The sequence below is a fragment of the Pezoporus wallicus genome, unplaced genomic scaffold, assembly GCF_028554395.1.
Source record: "Pezoporus wallicus isolate ANWC-B61680 ecotype Strahan unplaced genomic scaffold, APGP_CSIRO_Pwel_v1 contig_11611, whole genome shotgun sequence".
Lineage (NCBI taxonomy): Eukaryota > Metazoa > Chordata > Aves > Psittaciformes > Psittacidae > Pezoporus > Pezoporus wallicus.
This window is the reverse complement of record NW_026642499.1, coordinates 75,001-94,578: the sequence shown is the minus strand read 5'-3', so window position 1 is coordinate 94,578 and position 19,578 is coordinate 75,001. Positions and strand designations below refer to the sequence as shown.

The 19,578-nt window shown below is 56.8% G+C and overlaps 3 protein-coding genes and 2 non-coding genes across 5 annotated transcripts in view; 4 read left to right on the top strand and 1 right to left on the bottom strand.

Annotated features, from left to right (window-relative positions):
• The first annotated feature begins 797 nt into the window (after window positions 1-797).
• Window positions 798-4,116, top strand: LOC130610674 (zinc finger protein 497-like). The gene is made up of 4 exons (XM_057430744.1): window positions 798-888; window positions 1,756-1,845; window positions 2,045-2,143; window positions 2,255-4,116. The coding sequence occupies exons 2-4, from the start codon at window positions 1,758-1,760 to the stop codon at window positions 4,114-4,116; spliced, it is 2,049 nt and encodes a 682-aa protein (XP_057286727.1). The 5' UTR covers window positions 798-888; window positions 1,756-1,757.
• A 901-nt stretch (window positions 4,117-5,017) lies between these two features.
• LOC130610682 (zinc finger protein CKR1-like) lies at window positions 5,018-6,876 on the bottom strand. Its single transcript, XM_057430755.1, has 2 exons — window positions 6,693-6,876; window positions 5,018-6,333 (listed from the first exon to the last, which is right to left on the bottom strand). The coding sequence occupies exons 1-2, from the start codon at window positions 6,778-6,780 to the stop codon at window positions 5,033-5,035; spliced, it is 1,389 nt and encodes a 462-aa protein (XP_057286738.1). The 5' UTR covers window positions 6,781-6,876; the 3' UTR covers window positions 5,018-5,032.
• A 2,342-nt stretch (window positions 6,877-9,218) lies between these two features.
• On the top strand, window positions 9,219-9,326 carry TRNAL-CAA (transfer RNA leucine (anticodon CAA)). The gene is made up of 2 exons: window positions 9,219-9,256; window positions 9,281-9,326. It is a non-coding gene; the product is annotated as a tRNA-Leu (tRNA).
• Window positions 9,327-9,497: 171 nt separating this feature from the next.
• Window positions 9,498-9,569, top strand: TRNAE-CUC (transfer RNA glutamic acid (anticodon CUC)). The gene has a single exon. It is a non-coding gene; the product is annotated as a tRNA-Glu (tRNA).
• A 5,710-nt stretch (window positions 9,570-15,279) lies between these two features.
• The window catches only part of IL4I1 (interleukin 4 induced 1), a 5,319-nt gene continuing 1,020 nt past the window's right edge, over window positions 15,280-19,578 (top strand). Inside the window, exons 1-7 of the mRNA XM_057430749.1 lie at window positions 15,280-15,465; window positions 16,937-17,151; window positions 17,545-17,657; window positions 17,922-18,123; window positions 18,516-18,584; window positions 18,960-19,093; window positions 19,291-19,578. The exon at window positions 19,291-19,578 is cut by the window's right edge and continues 1,020 nt beyond it. Coding sequence (XP_057286732.1) covers window positions 15,453-15,465; window positions 16,937-17,151; window positions 17,545-17,657; window positions 17,922-18,123; window positions 18,516-18,584; window positions 18,960-19,093; window positions 19,291-19,578 — 1,034 coding nt within the window. The 5' untranslated portion in view covers window positions 15,280-15,452. The remainder of the gene's footprint in view (window positions 15,466-16,936; window positions 17,152-17,544; window positions 17,658-17,921; window positions 18,124-18,515; window positions 18,585-18,959; window positions 19,094-19,290) is intronic.

Sequence of the window (19,578 nt, the reverse complement as noted above, 5' to 3'; positions counted from 1 at the left end):
CTCCGCCTTGCCGCCAGCAGGGCCTTGCTCAAGATGGCCGCAGAAGGTGAAGCCTTGGCGTCCATCTTGGGTGAGGGCAGCCAGGCGGCGTTGCCACGGCGACGGGTCCTGCCGAGGGGCAAAAGCCCCCCTAAAGCGCTGTGGCCACGGTGGGACGGGGCCGTTTGGGAGGCACCTGTGAGCCCCCAAACCCCTCATGGGGCCGTTAAACACATCTCGGACGTGCTCCGTGCTGACATCGCCAACATCTGTTGACAGAAAACCCCACGTTTACCCCCAAAACCAGCCCCTTTTCCCGTTGGGAACAGCCGCTGCAACGGGAGGAGCAGCCCCGCGGTCCACACGTATTAAAACGTCCCGCAGGATGCTCACCCAGCTCCAGTTTGAGCCCCAAAGTGGTTCTTAATGGCTTTATAACCAATAAATCCATGGCGTCCCGCTCCGCCGCAGCCCTCCCTAAGGATAACACTCCCAGGGCACATCCCCATCCCCACAGAGGGGCAGAAACCCCCAAACCATCGCGTTTTAGCCCATTTTGAGGCGAAAACCGCACTTCCCCAGGTCTTTAATGAGCATTTGTTCGCTTTCCGCCCAGAGACATGGCCGCTGTTGCCACCAGAGGGCCCTGGCCCCGGTGCCGAGTTCCTTCTCCCTCTCTCCTGGCTTTTTTTCCCTCTAATTCCTTGCTTCCTTCCTTCCCCCCCCTCCCCTTTTTAACTCTCATTGCTCGGGCTACCAGAGGGACCGCGCCGCATCCCTGTGGTCCCCGCATCCCCACACACACTGCGGCTTGTTTTGGGGCGAAAAAGGGGGGGTTTGGGGGTTAAAAGGGAGCGGGGGGGCATCTATGGGCTTTGCCGACAGCACCTCCCGAGCCGGAGACCGCAGGTAACGGGGAGATTCGGGCTTCGGGTGCCAAAAGAGAGCGGGAAATGGCTCCGTTTCCATCGCATCCCTTTGCTTTCCCCTCCATCCTTTCCCTTCCCCTCGCCTCCCATCCCCTCCGCGGCGCCCGCCCGCACCAGTCTCCACATCTCCAGATGTGGAGAATAAACCCCAAATACCCCCCAAAACACCCCAAAATCCCCCCCAAACCCCATCCCTGCCGGCGCCCGCCCGTCCTTCCCCTCTCCCTTCGTTCGAGAAGGTGGGTTTGGTTTGGGATGGGCTTTGGGAAGCAGGGAGGTGCTGCGAGGATGGGTGTTCCTGATAACCCACTCTCTTTATGCTCTCAGCATCAGGGCAGTAAGGGAGGTGCTGATGGGGCTGCACGATAAAGAGCAGGAATAGAGCGAAACCTGCGGGAGGGGTCGGCTTGAGATCACCCTTTTATCCCCGGTACCAGTGAGTGACCGCCTCCTGCACATCCAGGGCATCCCGGCCTCCATCCTCCACAGCTGGAATAGGCAAACAGTGCCTCTAAACCAGCACTCATTGGGATCCCCATGCACCCACTGAGCAGAGGGGGATGCTTCCACGGTTATGGTTCCCCTTTCTGCTTCCTTCCCGTTAATTCTGGGGGAAAACGATGTTCATCCGCATTTGCTAGAGGCAGAGGGTACAGAGTTCATGTAGGATGTGGGGAAATACAGGGCAGGGAGAGGTTCATCAGCTGCCCGTCACCACGCTTCATGCCTGGTTTGCGATTCAGCTTATTAAACACCAATAATCTATAGATTACAGATGGAGGGCTCTGCAGGAAGGGTCCATCCCGTGGGATAACGGCTCATGGGGGTGACCTGCTTCCTTCCCCAGCCATGGAGCCGTATGTGCTGCTGGACCCGCGACAGAGAGCGCTCTATCGTGACGTGATGCAGGAGAGCTACGACACGCTGATGGCGCTGGGTGAGGAGCATCCCCCCTCCTGCAGAGGAGGGTTTGGGATGGATGGATGGGTGATGGAAGTATGAATAGACGGAAGGATGGATGGATGGATGATGGGTGGATGGAAGGATGGATGGATGGATACATGGATCCTCATCCCAGCATCAGGGGCATGGGTATCTCCTGCCTCATGCTGCTCATTCCCTCTTCTCTTCACCAGAATTCCCTTTCCCCAAGCCAGATCTGCTGCCCCGCCTGGACCACGGGGGTGAACCGAGAGCCCTGGATCTCCATGTGCCCAGAGACACCCCGGCTGCAGGTGAGCCTCTGGTCATGCCTTGACCGCAGCGGGGGCTCACAGGGAAGCATCCCCTTTTCCTACCCCCTTCCCTTGGCTCCTGCCTGGGTTCTGTCTCTTTGTGCCCCGCAGAGGATGGAGCAGGAGCGGAGCGGGAGCCCCCTCAAGACAAGGAAGAGCCCCAAGAGGTGAAACCCGAGGAGCATCCCCCGAGCCCCGCGGAGACCGGGGCGAAGCCGTGCGCCAGTGGGGGCGCGGGGGACCCAACCTCCCAGCCCCGCACCACGTGCGGGGAGTGCGGGAAGAGCTTCAGCCACAAATCAGCCCTGGTGAAGCACCGGAAGATCCACAGCGGCGACCGCCCGCACGCGTGCCCCGACTGCGGCAAGGGCTTCATCCAGCGCTCGGACCTCACCATCCACCAGCGGGTGCACACGGGCGAGCGCCCCTACGCCTGCGCCCACTGCGGGCGCCGCTTCAGCGTCAGCTCCTCCCTGCTCACCCACCAGCGCACCCACGCTCCCGGCGGCCACCCACCCAACCGGTGCCCGCAGTGCGGCCGCGGCTTCGCCGACCCCGGCGCCCTCGACCGGCACCAGAAGAGCCACTCGGGCGGGAAGCCCTTTGAGTGCGGGGTGTGCGGGAAAGCCTTCGCCTGGAGCTCGCACCTCGAGCGGCACCGGCGCATCCACACCGGCGAGAAGCCCTTCCAGTGCGGGCAGTGCGGGAGAGCCTTCGCCTGGAGCTCGCACCTCGACCGCCACATGCGCACCCACGCCGCTGCCCCCGAGGAAGAGGAGGAGGAGGAGGAAGCAGAGCCCCCGCCGCCCGCACTGAAGTGCGTTGATTGCGGCAAGCGCCTCAACCACCAGACGGCCCCGCAGCGCTTCAAGCACAAGGGCACGCAGACGCTGCCCAGCAGCAGCCCCCCGCGGCCCCATCGCTGTGAGCAGTGCGGCAAATGCTTCTCGCAGAGCTCCAACCTCCTCAAGCACCGGCGCGTCCACAGCGGTGAAAGGCCGTTCCCGTGCCCGGTTTGCAAGCGCTGCTTCCGCTGGCGCTCGGCGCTGGCCAAGCACCAGCGCACCCACGGCCAGCAGCAAGGCAAAGCCACCGAGGGAGCCGGCGCCGGCACCAAACCGTACCCGTGCGGGGCGTGCGGGAAGCGCTTCGGCTGGGCCTCGCACTTGGAGCGCCACCGCCGCATCCACACCGGGGAGAAGCCGTTCCGCTGCGGCGAGTGCGGCCGAGGCTTCGCCGTGAGCTCGCACCTGGAGCGGCACCGGCGGGTGCACACGGGCGAGCGGCCCTACCGCTGCGGCGACTGCGGCAAGAGCTTCGCCGTCAGCTCCACCTTGCTGGCGCACCGCCGCACGCACGGCGCCCAGCCCGGCCGGCCCCACGCCTGCCCCGACTGCGGCAAAGGCTTCAGCACCGTGCCCGGCCTCGAGCGGCACCGGCGGCTGCACCGCGGCGAGAAGCCCTACCAGTGCGGCGTGTGCGGCAAGGGCTTCGCCTGGAGCTCGCACTACGACCGGCACCGGCTCAGCCACACCGGGGAGAAGCCGTTCTCCTGCGCCCACTGCGGGAAGCGCTTCGGGCGCAGCTCCCACCGCAACCGGCACCAGCGAGCCCACACCACGAAGCCGCACTCCTGCCCCGACTGCGGCGAAGCCTTTGGGCTCGGCGCGGCGCTGGCGGCCCATCGGTGCCGGCACGGCCCCGCGTCCCTGCTGCCAGCGGCGTGGTGGGGAGGGGAGAAGCGAGGGGGGACTCCGACCCCCCCAGAGCCCTGGGCTGAGGAGCCCAGCGCTGTGTTCCAGCAGCACCCAGAGCCTTCCTCCTCCCCATCCTCCTCGCCCCGGGGCTGGGCGGCCAAGGCCGACCTGCCCCACACCACGGCGTGGAGAGGCGGGGAGGGGGACACGGTGCAAAGCGATGCCTCTGCCCCACAGGAGCATTGGGCTTCCCTGCCTTCCCCCCCCAGCTCCTGAGATGGGGCGGGGGGGGGGGGGGGGGGTGAGGAGTGCTCAGAGCCTTTTGGGGATGCCCCATGGCCGTGGTGGGTGGGGAATGGGGGTGACGCGGTGGGGAGGGGGTGTGGGGTGTAGAGATCAGCAGAGGGGCTTTGGGGGGAGACCAGGAGAGGAGGGACGGGATTTGGGGAGGGCTGGGTGATAATTCAGGGTGATGGGGAGAGCACATCTCTCTGTCACCTTCCTCATCCTCAGTACTGGTGGGGCTGGTCCTTGGGAGGGGGGATATCACCCTCCCACTGGTGGCTTTTGGGGCCGAACGGCTCAGACAAGGGCCACGGGGGCTGTTTCCTCCCTGTGAGCCCCTGGACGCTGTTTGGGATGCATGGAGCTGGAAAAACGGAGAGCTGGGATCCCTCAGCTCGGGATAGCAGGTAATAAAGTAGAAGGCAGCTCAGCCAAAACCCCCTTCACCTGTCTCAGCGTGGTCTTTGGAGAGGGGGAGGATGCTCGAGGGGTTTCCCACCAGGAAACAAGAACAGACACAGTGCCCCCACCTGGGGCACAAGAACAGACAGGCAGCTCCTGATTTATTCCTCACAGCTCTCAGCATGGGGCCCTCTCCATGGGTGCAACGCATCCCCTTCTCCATCCTGCCGGCAGCGAGGAACAGGCACAAACGCCACCGTACCTTGGCACAAGAACCAGCCATGGGTTCCCCCCATCCCTTTCTGCATCCCTCAGGAAGTGTCTCCTTCTCCCCTGTGATGACCATTGGGATGCAGCCACCGTCCCCCACATGGGGATAAACCCCTCCCTGATGCCTCACAGCCCCATCACCCACCTGCTGTCACCCTCCAGCCCCTCCAGCGTCCTTTGCTTTGTCCCCAGACTGCGTTTTCCCTCAGGATCAGCATCCATTGCTCCGTGTCCTTCAGGGCTCCCCATGGCCGCACCCTCCCTCAGCATCCAGCGGCTTCTCCCCCTTCATCTGCGTCCTCCGGGGGGGCAACAGCGCCTTGCGGAGGTGGCTGCGGCGGTGCTTGGTGAGGTGCGAGCTCTGGCTGAAGCCCTCCCCGCACTCGGGGCACTCGTAGGGCTTCTCCCCGGTGTGGACGCGCCGGTGCCGCTCCAGGTGGGAGGCCCACGCGAAGCCCTTCCCGCAGTCGCCGCACGTGAAGCTCTTGTGCGCCGCGTGGCCCCGCTGGTGCGCCAGGAACGGGGGGGCCTCTCCGAAGCGCTTCCCACAGTGCCCGCACTTGTAGGGCCGGTCCGGGGCGTGCGTCCTGCGGTGCTGCAGGAGATGGGCTTTCTGGGCGAAGCGCTCCCCGCAGCTGCCGCAGGGGAAGGGCCGCTCGCCCGTGTGCACGCGCCGGTGCCGCTCCAGGTGGGACGGCCACACAAAGCCCTTCCCGCAGTCGGCGCAGCAGTGGGAGTGCTCCCGCCGGTGGCACCGCTGGTGCCGCGCCAGCGCCGGGCCGGCCCGGAACAGCTTCCCGCAGTCCCCGCAGCGCAGCGCTTTCTTCCCCAGGTGGGTGCCGTGGTGCCGCGCCAGGTCCGAGCTCTGGCAGAAGGTTTTGCCGCAAGCCGGGCAGCGATGGGGCCGCTCGCCCGTGTGGCTGCGGCGGTGCTTGGTGAGGTGCGAGCCCTGGCTGAAGGCTTCCCCGCACTCGGCGCAGCGGAACGGTTTCTCCCCGGTGTGCACGCGCCGGTGCCGGGCGAGGTGGGAGGCCCACACGAAGCCCTTCCCGCAGTCACCGCACTTGTGGGGCTTGTCGGTGGCGTGGCCCCGGCCGTGCGCCGCCAGCTCGGCCGCGCCGGCGAAGCGCTTCCCGCAGTCGCCGCACTTGTGGGGCCGGTCGCTGGCGTGCGTGCGGCGGTGCTGCAGGAGGTGCGAGCTCTGGCTGTAGGTCTCGCCGCACTCGGGGCAGCCGAAGGGCCGCTCGCCCGTGTGCACCCGCCGGTGCCGCTCCAAGTGCGAGGCCCACGGGAAGCTCTTGCCGCAATCAGCGCAGCTGAATGGGCGCTCCCGCGCCAGGGCTGCCCCACGGAGGGGTTTGGCACGGGCCGCTCTGGGGGTCCTGGCGGCACCGGGAGGCTCCGCTTTGTCTGGGCTCTTTGCTTTGAACCGGTTGGAGCTGGGGCTCTGCTCGCTGCCGGGGCGTGCGTCCGGCTCCCCGCGGCTTCCCGCTCCTGGCCCTTCCTCCGCTGCTTTTCCACTCACCAGTCCCTGTGCTGCTGGGAAATGGGAAGAGGAGGAGGGCAGAGCACGGCCTCAATCGGAGCAGGAAGTGGCATTGAAATCAGTGCAGGAGGAAGGGGATTCTGCTACACATGGTCACCCAGGGCCCAGTTTGGACTGAGCTGAGCACATCCCATTGCCCATATTCCCAATTAAATATAAATGCGGAGAGATCAACAGCGTTTTCCTTTAAACTAAGGACAGGCTTTGGAGATATCCCCCTGGAAACCTGCCTGCATTCATCTTCCCTCACTTGGGAGCACTTCGCTTCCCTGCCAGAAACAGGGAAAAGGACAGGGAAGGGAAAAGGGGGGATGCTGAGGAAGGGAAGGGGATGTTTGCGTTTGCTCACCGAGGGACATCAGCGTCTCGTAGCTCTCGTGCAGCACATTCCGGTACAGCGCCTTCTGCTGCGGGTTCAGCAGCACCCACGGCTCCATGGTGGGGACCAGGAGGGTTTCCCCCTCCGTTCCTCACTTCAGGGCTCCCCAAAATCCCCTGTGGGCAAGAGAAACCCCTTGAAACGAAGGAGATTCCCCTCCTCTTGCCTCGGTCTGGATGCTTTCCCCAGGGTCCCATGAGACATGCTGGGGCCCGTTCCCTCCATCCAGCAGCAGCCTGGGGACAGGAGGGTCCCTGGTTTCCCAGCAGACCCCATCCCAATCTCTGCCTTTCTCCCCCTGCATCCCAGCTCCCCCAGTTCCCATCTCACTGGGAATCACCCTCCCAGGGGCACTCGGAGGGGGGCACTGGTGCCCCGTTCCTGCGCAGCCCTGGCCCCATCCTCCTTATCCACCGTCCTCTCCCTTATCCCCTCCTCCTGCTGGGAGCAGCCCGCAGGCTCCAGGCTCTCATGTGGGGCAGCGCTCACCCATGTGAGGGTTCCCACCCCATTACCTGCAATCCCGGCTCCGCACTCGCTGCCTGGAGCCGGGAGCTGCTTCCGCAGGGACCCGCGTCCTCCCTTCGGCGGCTGGGAGGGGATGGGGATGCGCCCCGAGGCTCTCCCCGCCTCCCGACACAATGGAGGCGCTGCCGGGCATGGATTTGCTCCGGAAGCCCAAGCCGGTATCCGGGAGAGAGGAGACGCTCCCGGGAGGCTCCCAGAGCCCTCTAGAGGTACCCGGGCCGCGCTTCCCGCATCCGTCCTGCCCCATCGCAGCGTCCCCCCCGCTCCTATGCAGCTCGGGCATCTCCAGCCTTGGCTGGATCTTTCCCAAAGGATCCCGGCAGCGGCAACAGGGATGTTTTGAGTGTTGCATCCATGGGGAGCACACGCTCGGCAATCCTGCGCTTGGAGGTGGGAAGGGGAGGGAATTCCCTCTGAGTTATCCCTCCTGGCCGCCTTGGAAGGAGGCTGTGAAAGCCAAGGAAAACACAGCTCTGCGAACAGACAGGGATGAGAGAGGAGCCTGGGTTTGTGCCTCCGAGGGATTCCCAGAGCTTGGAAACCATCCCCATGGTTGGGGGGGGGGGGGGGAGGTGCTTTAATCCCTCCCTGGCTGGGAAAAGCCGGAGTAAAGGGGAAGGAATAATTTTCATTTGCTTTGGAACAGAGCACAGGGACTGGGAATTATCCCTAAATCCCAATGTGCAGGATTTAAACCCTGCCTCCTCCAAGGAGGACACCGAGCAACCTGGCTATGGGGTCAAGCCATAAGAGGGCATGGGGAGACCTGAGCTGCTCCCAGGACCCGGCTCCTCCCGGATGCCATCGCCGGGGGGTAATCCCATTCCTGCAGCTCCTCCAGCTCCCACACCATGCCGGTGAAGCCCTGATGCCAGCCCAGCCACCGTGATGGGAGCTCCAGGCACCACCATGCAGCACCCATCCATCTCCCACCTCCCTGACCATTGGAACGCACCAAACCCATCACCACAACCCCTCTCTTCTCCTTCTCCCAGGCAAAAAGGCAGACAAGGGATGGTGAGAGGAGAGGCTGCTGTAATTCAGCTCCGGTAAGAAGGTCTGCTGCAGGTGGAGGAGGCAAAACGCACTTCACCCCTCATAACCTTGTGCAGAGCAGCCCGCAGCTCCGAGGTGCCGATGAAGGAGCCGCGCCGCTGTCTCCTCCGCCGGTCGGCCTCGGTGATGAGCCCCTTGCAAAGCCCACCCATGGAGCCCCTGATCAGCCTCTTGGCCTCCACTGACATGCGCCGGGCTGCTGGGCACAGCTGGGTCAGCAGCCTGGAGATGTACCAGCTGCAGGATCCCTTCCTGACCCAGCCGTTCAATCCCTTGGGAGCCGCTTTCCGCTGCCGGGCACGAGCCGGAGCCTTTCCCCACTTCAGCACGGGCTTCGTCCCCTGGACTTTGGGTTTCCTCCTCAAGGTTTTCCCGTGTTTCCTGGTGACAACAGCCATGGGGTCTCCGTCAGGCTCGGGGCTCCTCTGGATGGGTCCCACCAGGTCGCTTACATAGGCGGCGGATTCAAATGAGGGCTCCGAAGTGCAGGCCAGGGTGGGCCAACTGCAGCAAAGCCATTGTGATGTAGCTCAACCTCATCCACACTTTGCGTAGGGAATTCTGCCTGAAGAACGTGGAATTGCAGCAAGAGAACATCCACTTTTGTGCTGACTTAGGGAAAGTCCCAAAATTACCCCCAAACCCATGTTTCCTTGCAGAGAAACAACTTGATTTGCGGTCTTCCTTGGTCCCTTATTGCCCTCACTCAATGATCAGTGTGAGCGAGGTTGCTGCCCTGGCTCTTCCCAAATCCCAAATCCTGGTTTTATCCTGAGGGGGCCACAGAGGCTGTGGAAAACAGGGTAATTGCTGCAAAAATCCCGAACTTCCTGCGAATTAAGGGTGCTGCAAAGGAGACAAGGAAGGGGGCGATGTGGAAGGATGAGGAGGAGGAGGAACGGCTCAGACAGTGTCAGGATGGCCGAGTGGTCTAAGGCGCCAGACTCAAGGCTCTGCTTTCCTTACCCTGGGAATTCTGGTCTCCGAATGGAGGCGTGGGTTCAAATCCCACTTCTGACACATGTTTTCCCGATGAAAAATAAACTTCCTATAATCTATTGGAATAATTTCCCCCCACCGCACAGGGAAAACGCCGATTCTCCGCTTTTTTACCCCAAATCCCCCCTCCTGTGCCCATTTCGCCTATTCACCTATTGCAGACCACAATGGCGGCAAGCGGCTGCCAGCGCTTCCCTGGTGGTCTAGTGGTTAGGATTCGGCGCTCTCACCGCCGCGGCCCGGGTTCGATTCCCGGTCGGGGAAACTTCCTTTTTCCCCCTTCAACAAAATATCCCCCCGAACATTTCTCTCCCCTCCCTTCTGCTGATACCAATTATAGGCTTTTTTGCAGCAAATCCAACCCTTAAGAAGCACACACAGCAATGGCAAACTCCGTTATTCCAAAAGCCATTGGCACCCTTGCTGCACAGGCTGCTCTTTTACAGAGCCACTGCTTTGCCGTGGGCAATACCTTGGTGAGGGATGGGTTTAGCACATCTGGCCGTCACCATCACTATCCTCAGGCAATTTTGACCAGTGGGTCTTTTCCCCCTGCTCGCAGCAATTCCCATCATCTGCTGGCAATTAAAATACATATAGCCAATATATCAAACCGTCTGCTTGCAGCAAGGGGGCCCTGGAAGCCCATATTAAATCAAAACCCACTTACAGATGCTCACTAATGAAACACCGAGCCGCAACCCAGCCCCACGGCATCCCTCCCTCCCAAAGAAACCCCTGACACAACCAGAAGCTGCTTTTGGGGCTTTATTGCCACGCTAATTTAGTTCATCAGACTCCCCCCTTGTGGGGCAGTGCTCAGGCCCTCAGCAACCGAGGGCCTTAAATCCTCTCCTTTGGGGTGAAGGAGCGTTCTTCTGGCGCCTGTTCCTGAAGGCCACCTGCTTCCACCTCCTCTTGGGCACCACGGTCTGCAGGGCAGCTTGGATGTGCATGGGGCTGACCATGGCCTCACGGCTCTTCTTCCGCAGCCGCTCGGCCTCGCTCGACACTTGCTTGTAGATGTCCTCCACGAAGGCAAGCATGAGCTTCTTGGCCTCACGGGAGAGGAACCGTCCGGACCCCTTGGCCCCCTTGAGCTTCTTGGCGTTGAAGCGGAAGGAGCGTTTGGAAGCGCTTCTCCTCTTCTTCATGGGCCGATTCTTCCTCTTCTTGGCCGCAGATTTCCTGATGCGGCTCCTGCGTCTGGTCCCATGCTGGAGCCTCCTTTTCTTCTGGGAGCTCCTTCTCTTCTGGGTTCTCCTCTTTGCTCCCGTAACAGACACCATGGCAACGGACACCATGGCTCAGCCTTGGCCCTGCACTACCCTGACCCTTTGAGCCCACAGAACCCTCCCCAGCTCCCCCTTTTATATAGGTGAGGATGCAAATGAGGGGCAGTTCTGAGCCCTCCCATTGGCCAGGAGAGCAACATCTCCCACCAGCTCATAAAGGATAGAATCCCTGCGGATTCCATCTTGGCCATGGCAACCATGGCCCTGGGGTGCTCCGCCCCGCAAGGAGAATCTGCCACCCAACTGTTGTTATGCTACTGCATGAACTATCTCTCATTTCATTTAATTTAATTATTATTAATTAGTTCTATTAATTTATTTTATATTTATATAAATTATTATATTTATTTATTTATTATTCTATTTATTTATTATATTTATATAAATTAAATGTGTATAAAATATAATTATATTAATCTAATTTAATAACCAGCATGACAACACACCCCATTTAAGTGTTTTACTAATTTTTCTGGGTTTTGCACTTGTTCAGTGGCACAGTTCCAGAGCACTGGAGGAGCCCACTGGCCTAGATGCTTGCCCATACTGTCCCACACACCCTGCCACACGTGACTGTCCAGCCTTGGGGGGAGTCTCTTGGTCCTCCTATATCGTCGTCAAACCCTAGACAAGACCCAAAGATCTGTCGTTATCTCAACCCTTTTTGCCCCACATTGTGCACCACAAAGAACTGTTGTGGTTTAAGCCCAGTTAGCAACTGAGAACCATGCAGCTGCTCACTCACACCCCCCCCCCCGGCTCCCAGAGGGATGGAGAGGAGAATCGAAGCAATGTAAACCCCATGAGCTGAGATAAGAGCAGTCCAGTAACTAAGGTATAACACAAAACCGCTGCTGCTGCCACCAATAATAATAATGATAAGGGAAATAAGAGAATACAACCGCTCACCACCCACCGACCAATGCCCAACCTGACCCGAGCAGTGATCTAGCCCTCCCAGGTAACTGCCCCCAGTTTATATAGCGGGCATGACGTGCTGTGCTATGGAATATCTCTTTGGTCAGTTTGGGTCAGGTGTCCTGTCTGCTTCCTCCCAGCTTCCCCTCCTCCCTGGCAGAGCATGAGACTCACAAAGTCCTTGGTCAGAGTAAACGTTACTGAGCAGCAACTAAAACCATCGGTGTTATCAGTGCTGTTAGCAGGCTGAAAGTCAAAACCACAGCGCTGCACCAGCTACTAGGAAGGAGAGAAATGGCTGCTACAGCTGAACCCAGGACACCAGCCTAGCACCTATCACTTGTTTCCCAGAGCATCAGCCCAACCTCAAGAGTGGCACCTTGCAGTTGCACGACCACGGACGTGCTCCATGTGCCTTGGGAGCCTTCTGGATGAGCAGGAAATGAGTTGCAAGGAAATCCTTTGAAAGAGCATCTTTCCTCACTAGAAACTGCCTGCACACCTCAGCCTCATGTCTGTGACTAATGAATCCACCCGGGTTTTTCCCTCCCTCTGCTTTACATACACAGCTCTCTCTTCACGTCCACCTTCAGTGTTCTTACCTCCCCGTGCTTCCTTCAAGCTCCTCCATGCACTGTCAAAGGCCCTGTTGATGCCACATCAACATCTGCCCCCCCTGGTGCTGAAGGACCAAATCCTGACTGGTTTTTCTCCTCCCTCCATTAAGAAAAAACCCACATTAAAAACAAAGACAATGATTTGGAAGCAAAGACTTGTCCTTTCTTTACCCGTCCCACGCCGGCTGATTCGATTTGGTTTCCATCCCTCCCATTGTCCTTCTCCAAGCCTCATGTTGTAACTGGCTTTAGGTGGAAACTCAGTTTCCAGTAATGTTCAGGGAAGCAGCAGACAGGAGCAGGAACATGGGAGGAACTCCTTTTGCAACGGGTGGCATGCAGCTCTGAGACAATAAACCCTGCAATTTGAGGTTAATCCCAAAGCAGCTTGTCAGGACACGTGCTGATGTAGCTTTTTATCAAAACAAGATAAACCAAACTGCCCTCCCTCCAAACCCTCTGGAGCCATGTGCATGCACTTGTTTCATCAGGTAATCCCCAAATCCCCCATCAAAGATCGTTGCTTCATGGGAAGAGATAAAGCATGGTGCTGAGTTTTCAGTGTGGACACCCACAGGTACCAGGAAAACAGCCTGATAATCATAAGCCAGTATGAGATCAGGCACAAACTAGAAGTCATTTGAGGTCATTTTGCAGAAAAATGGTGCTTTTGCATTTTTCCAAGGTTTAAACCTGGATCAAACTGGTGGATCCTCCTAAATGGAGACAAAATCCTGAAGGAGAACATGCAACCCTTTGGTATTTCTTAGGAGGAAAGTTTCCTCCCAGTTTTGATGAAGATGAAGGGGAACTCGTGGCAAAAGCAGGTGAGCTGGATGCGAGGACTCAGCTCCTTGTTTTGCCTTGATGCTGGCAGAGGTAACTCCTGGAATTCACCATGAAGAGGGTCAATCTCTTCCAAAACATCCATCCCAGCAGCACCACCACGAAGATGCTTTGGGGAAAGGTTCAATCAGCGCAGACCAAGCTGCCTGCGGGGCCAGGCAGAGGAAACGAGACCACAACAGCTCCACTTTGCTGTAGGAACACCCACACTCCACCAACAAGCATGTTGCTAGGCAAGAGCTGCACCGCCGAGGTTGGAAAAGTACCACAAAACCCCAAGGTGTCATGAGGCCGCCAGAACATAGATCCCATGGATGTGGATGTGTTCAGTGGGTCCTGCTGGTGGCAAAGAGTAAACCCCCCATCACCAGTGACTGAAGCAATTTGTCAGCACCATTCCCCCAAAGCCCAGAAGGACCCAGAGGGAAGTTGGCTGGTGAAGTGTGGCTTCATGGAAAGGGTAATGGATGGGAAGCACAAGCAGTGCTCCCAGTCCTTACCTCACCAGGGCTCTGCAGTCCACTCCTCTGGGGCACTACCTACAGCATGAGACCAATGTAATATCACAAGTGGGCACCACCAAAACTCTACTTTGGGAGTTGCACTCAGTGATCCATAGGTTTCTCTTCCTCCTCAAGATGATGAAACTTAGTAAAACCCCACACTGTTGTTGGGAGGGGAATGGGGTAAAGCCCAGCCATGAGCTTGGCTCAAGCTGCTGCAATCAAAGAACTAAAGGAAGCAGCACTCAAAGAAGACAGAACAAATCAAGACTAAAGACTAACTCAAGACTAATGAGACCAAAGCTGGAGCACAGCCTCAGCCCTGCTGTCTGGGAAGACACCCAGACATCTAAAGACCAGACTCTTAATAGCACAAGGAAAAGAGTTCGCTTCTGCTTTGATGCATGTAGCTCTGGGCTCCAACCAAGGAAAACTGAGAGCACTGCAGGGAAAGAGAGTGTTCCATGAAGAAAACATTACTGAGAAGAGCCAGTGACTACTGAGGCTTTCGGGAAAGCCCCTTCTGTGGGGCTCGTGCCTACCTTGCTACTGAGGTCACCCCTTAGGGTGCAGAAGTCTGGGAAGTACCAACATGGGGTTTCATTTCCTCCTCAAACGAGTCCATCATCTGCTTAACTGTAAAGGGGACATAAGGCAAAGAAGAGAAAGGACAAGATGGTTGGGAGGGGGAGTTTGTGGTGGGTTTGTTTGGTTTCAGGAGTAAGGCAGCCTACACAGGGTTGAGCGGTGGCTAGAACATGGTGAACCAGCCAAAGGATGGTTCCTCAGGTCGATTTATGGTGCTTTGAGAGGTCAAAACTGTCCATTGTGCGAAAATGCTGGTACAATGTGATGCGCGGATTGACTCCACAACTCGTTAAAGTTGTAAAGTAGGTATTCTTTATTCAGCTGAGGTGCATGGGGGATAGATCCTCCAAAGGTGTGCGCACCCCAGCGTCATTTTCCCTCTACATTTATTCTCTAAAGTGTTACATATGCAATAAGCTACACAACACGCCTATACATATTCATATCCTTTTCCCGCTTCATATTATAATGAGCTAAAGCTTCCTTCACGTCTGCGCAGTGCCTCTTGGTGGTCGTGGGCAGGGATCTCGAGATGAAGTAAACGAGTCTTCCTCACTCTTGAACTTTTCGCCTCCGTCTTGCACACATGCTCACTAGTCTCCTGGCTTCGACTCAAACCACAGTTCCAGTCTCAGCCAGGTCTTCACCAGGTGTATGGTGTTGCAAGCGCAAACTTTGACCCTCTTACACAACTTTACATTAAACACAAGCAGCACTTTTGGACAAATACTTATTGTTAACTAAAGAGATTGAAGATAATCAGAATAACATAGGTTTAACATTCAGTTATTAATTCAGCCCCCCCTATCAAATGCACCCAGTGTTTGCCAGCTCAGGGAAGGCATCTAAGCTCAATCCTAATGGAGACAGGATGAAGCCAAAACTGACCATAAAGTGTCCTGATGTGTGCTGGCACTGAAAATGCCCATTCTCCCCACCAGCGCCGTGTTCTGGATGCAAGCTCAGAGGTCCCCCTGGGATGCAGACGAATCCCACTGCACTGGACCAGATCCCACTGCGTGCAGCACAAGGAAAGCACCAAACTCCATTTGGGTGCTGGGAAGGTCTCTGCCCTTCCCAGCGAGGGTGCGGTCAGCTCCGGGTGTTCTGATGATCACGACACTTCCCAAATGTGCCGTGGACTCAGTGGCTTGTGTCCAAACCCGGTAACACCAGTGAGGAAAGACAAGGAACCCGTCAGAGGAACCGGCTACGCTCAATTGCTGGTTCCCCTTGGGATGACAAATCACTGCTGCCTCCGGCCCCTGACTGGCAGGTTTCCTCCCCAGCCACCACAACTATGTTGCCTCCTTTTTTGCTTAAGCCAGGGTATAAAATGAAAGGAAATCTCAGCAGAAGACTCATCTTCCCGCTGGAAGGATGACTGGGACCGGTGAGTGCTCTCCCCGAATCTCAGCCTCTCCTATTGGGCTTTTCCTGCTTTTCTCTCTTCTGCAATGCCCATTTTTGGGGTGGTCTTGGTTTGTTTTTCACATCTGCCTTTTGTGTCACCTCCTGACGGCATAACCACAAACCTCCCTTCCTCCAGCTCAGGATAGTGCTTGGTCACCTGGGGCTTGACTTGGCAGCAACTACGGGCAATGGGACACTTCTCTTGCAGGTTTGGGATGCTCCTGGTTGTGCAGGGATAGATGGAAACAAGCTCCGAACCTCCAGGAGCATCCCTGGAGGACATCAGGCTGATGGTTTCTCCTCCCAACACAAGAAGGTCTGAGAGAAGATGGAGATCCATCCATTCCAATGTTTTTTTCCAATGTATTTGGGATCCCCTCCTCTCCTCCGGGAGGACCAGGGCAGCAGCCCTGGGTGAGAAGGTCGATGTGGCTTTATCAACACGCTATCACTTTCTGCCTTGCTCTGAAGGCAGCCCCACTGTTGCAGCCTAATTGGAGCAAGCGCTTTCTAATTAGTTTTTACTGCCGTTGTCGGTGTCTCCAGGAAGCTGGAGGAGCTCCAGAGGCTGCAGAAGGACCGGCTTGAGGAGCTGGGCTTTGGTTTCCAACAGTCACCTGCAGGGTAACAGTTCTGAGGTTGATCCAGCAGGAGCATTCTAAAGGGATTTTCCAGAAGGGAGAACCAGCCAGGGTGGGATTTCAGAACCTTTTCTCTCATTGCCTTTTATTCCCTGGAAGGAAACCACCCATATCTGGGGGAAGGAAAAGAAAATGAAAGTTATTGAAGTTATCTGGGAGAACTGAAGCCAAAACTGGCAAAATCTCAGGTTTCTGTTCAAACCTCCTTCCCCTGGGATAATGTTGTTTCTGGTGTAGTAGGAATGGTTGTTCTGAACAGGCTGGAGTCTTATCTGATTTCAATGGATAAGCCCTATCACCTGCTATCTCTGGCTCATCTGTCCAGCTCTCTATGCAATAGTGTGCACCTATCAATATACTATTGTCGTCTCCTCCTACCCACTGCATCCAAACTGCCTAAGGCACAGGAAAGGGCAACTGGGACAAGATTGCCTCAATTCTTTGTGTGTGAGTGGCACTAATGACCCTCCTTCATTATGGATTCTTCAGAGCTTATTCAAAGAGGCTCGAACTCATTTGGGGAACTCATGAAAGCAGAATGTGAATGGGAAAGAAAAGAAATCATCCATGGGCTTGATTTCTCCTTCAAAATCACATTTCCTGACATTACTTGGCATCCCGCATCTTGGGAGACCTGCTGACCCCATAGGGAATAACCATGCCAGTTGACTTCAGTCAGATTGCTACTGTTCCTCTTTGGGGCTTGGATGCCAATGTGCTTGGAGGCAATCTGTGTTGTCACACTCCTGGCTGTTAGGAATGAACCTGCATGCTCATTGCCAAGAGCCTTCTCTTCTCTCCTCTCCCCAGTCCTCTTCCAAATCCTCCTGCTGGCAGGTCTCCTGAGTGCCAAGAGGTTCCCATGCTTCCCTGAGTATTGTCTCCATGACAAAGACTATGAAGAGCTGCTGGACATCGTTAAAAATGGGCTGGAGCCTGCAACTCACCCAGCAGACGTGGTCATCGTTGGTGCAGGGATAAGTGGGCTCACAGCGGCGAAGCTGCTCCGAGATGCCGGCCACAGGGTCAGTGGTTGCATGAGACATGAGTGCTTTTGGATCTTGTTTTCCTACACTGAGGGTTTTCCAGTGTGAAGAGGGAGAAGGGAATGGATCATAGTGATGGGAAAAGGAAGGAAAAACAATTGGGCTCTGGTGATTTCATCTGATTTAGGCACAGGGACAGGAGGGGATGAAGGGGAGGTTCACACCAAGCAGCTCCTTTAGGAGGTCTCCAAATGAACGCAAGGGAGGGGTTTGGATCTAAAGGGTTCATTTGCCACCTGGAGGGGACCTGTCCCACCCTATGGCCCATGAATGCTGCCTGTCACCATGCCTAGGAACTTGTTTTGTAGGTGTTTTGCTCAAAATAGCCGCATTGCCTGAACATGTCCAATCTTCACCCATCTCTGGTTGTAGGTCACTGTTCTGGAGGCCAGCAGCAGGGTTGGTGGCCGGATCAGGACATACCGCTCCGAGGGGCAGGACTGGTACGTGGAGCTGGGACCCATGCGCCTGCCGACCAAGCACAGGTAAGGAGGTGCCCTGCTTCATAGCCATCATCAGGGGAGGAACCAGCCTGCTTGGAGGAGCAAGGCTGAGGTCTGAGATGAGGACTTGAGTATGGGTGTGGGGCAGCAGGAGGAAGGGGCTGTCACAATGCACTGCCAACACAATACATGGCTACAACGACATACTCAAGGGGAAAGCGTCCTTTCGTGCCCCTTGTGTTTTAGGGGCTGGGTTTTGGGGTTGGTTGTTTGCAAGCATTTGTCCCCATGTGCCTCACCTCTCAGGCTGGTCCGGGAGTTCATCAGGCAGTTTGAGCTGAAGCTAAACCCCTTCATCCAGACCGATGAGAACACTTGGTACTTGGTGAACGGCATTCGGGTAAGAGCCGAGGAAGTGAACAGGAACCCCAATATCCTCAACTACCCGGTGGAGCCATCGGAGAGAGGCAAAAGTGCCGAGCAGCTGTACCGGGAAGCACTGCACAAGGTACGTGCCCACAGGGAAGGGAATCCAAGAGACACTGATGGCGTTTCCTGGTGGACCCTCATCTGCACGATGGGTTGAGGAAGACTCAGCAATGAGCCGAGGAAGAGTAGGGTCCTTTAGCCTTAGAAAGGCTCATTCAGAAACAAGGGCAGCTAATTGAAACCCTCTTTATACATGTTCCCTTCTCTGGAGCACTCGCCAAGCCTTGGATGAAGCAGAAGATGCCACATTAAGGCCATAACTTCCCCAAGCTGAGGCCCAAGCAGCAGGATCCATTATCTCTAACTCAGCTCCAGGGGTCACCAAACCCCAGCCAATGCTAACAGAATCCATGGAAGCACTTTGAGAATGTGCTTGCTTTCCTCATTACTACATCACTGTTTCCTCTCCAGGCTTTGAAGAAGTTCCAGGATACAGACTGCAAGGAGTATCTAACTAAATACGACTCCTTCTCCACCAAGGTAAAGGTCTGGGGCTTGAGCTTATTCCCCCTCTACTGATTCTTAACCCACCATGCCTGCTTGGAGAAAGGATCTGGGAATTCATCCAGATTGACCATATTCCTCCATCATGTGTCTCCCCAAGCACTGGGGAGGATTTACTGAGCATCTTTATGTGGCCCAACTGTCTCAAAGCCACAAATCCCTGTTCATCCATCTCCCAAACTTCTGTCCTGCTAAACCAAATCAGTCATTGGTCTCCTGCAAGAAGCTGCTTCTGGTCTGGGCTTTAAGCTGATCAGGAGCAGGAACAAGGCAGCAGGGCATGAATATGGCTTGGGATATAAAGCAGTGGGACAATAACACCAGGCTATGTGTTCTTCCTGGCTTTTCCAGGAGTATTTGATCAAAGTAGGGAACCTGAGCCGAGGTGCGGTCCAGATGATCGGTGACCTCCTGAACGAGGACTCGGGGTTTTACCTGTCCTTCCTGGCCTCCCTGTGGGACTTTGACATCTTCTCTGATGAGAGGTAAGACCACGTCTCCTGTGGCAAACCCCATTTCTTGCTGGGCCCCAGCAGCCACCAGCAGAGATTCCAGTGGCATTTGGGTGTCTCAATGGGAATCACTCCCAACTCAAAGGGCCACCGAGCTCTGTTAGAGCATCTCAGGTCTTATAGCTCCTTAACCCCAGTGTTTTTCCCTCACCATCCTCTTCTCCTTTCAGATTTGACGAGATCACGGGAGGGTTTGACCAACTGCCCAAAGCCTTCCACAAAGCATTGCCCAACATCATCCAGTTCAATAGCACGGTGGAGAAGATCGTCAGGAAGGGGAACAAAGTCCACGTTCATTACCATGCTCCGGACACCCTGGCCCCAACCACAGTAACTGCAGATTACGTCCTTGTCACCTCCACCACCAAGGCCACCAGGCACATCCAATTCCTGCCACCCCTCTCTGCTCCCAAGACCCATGCCCTGCGCTCCCTGCACTACGCGTCCTCCTCCAAGAT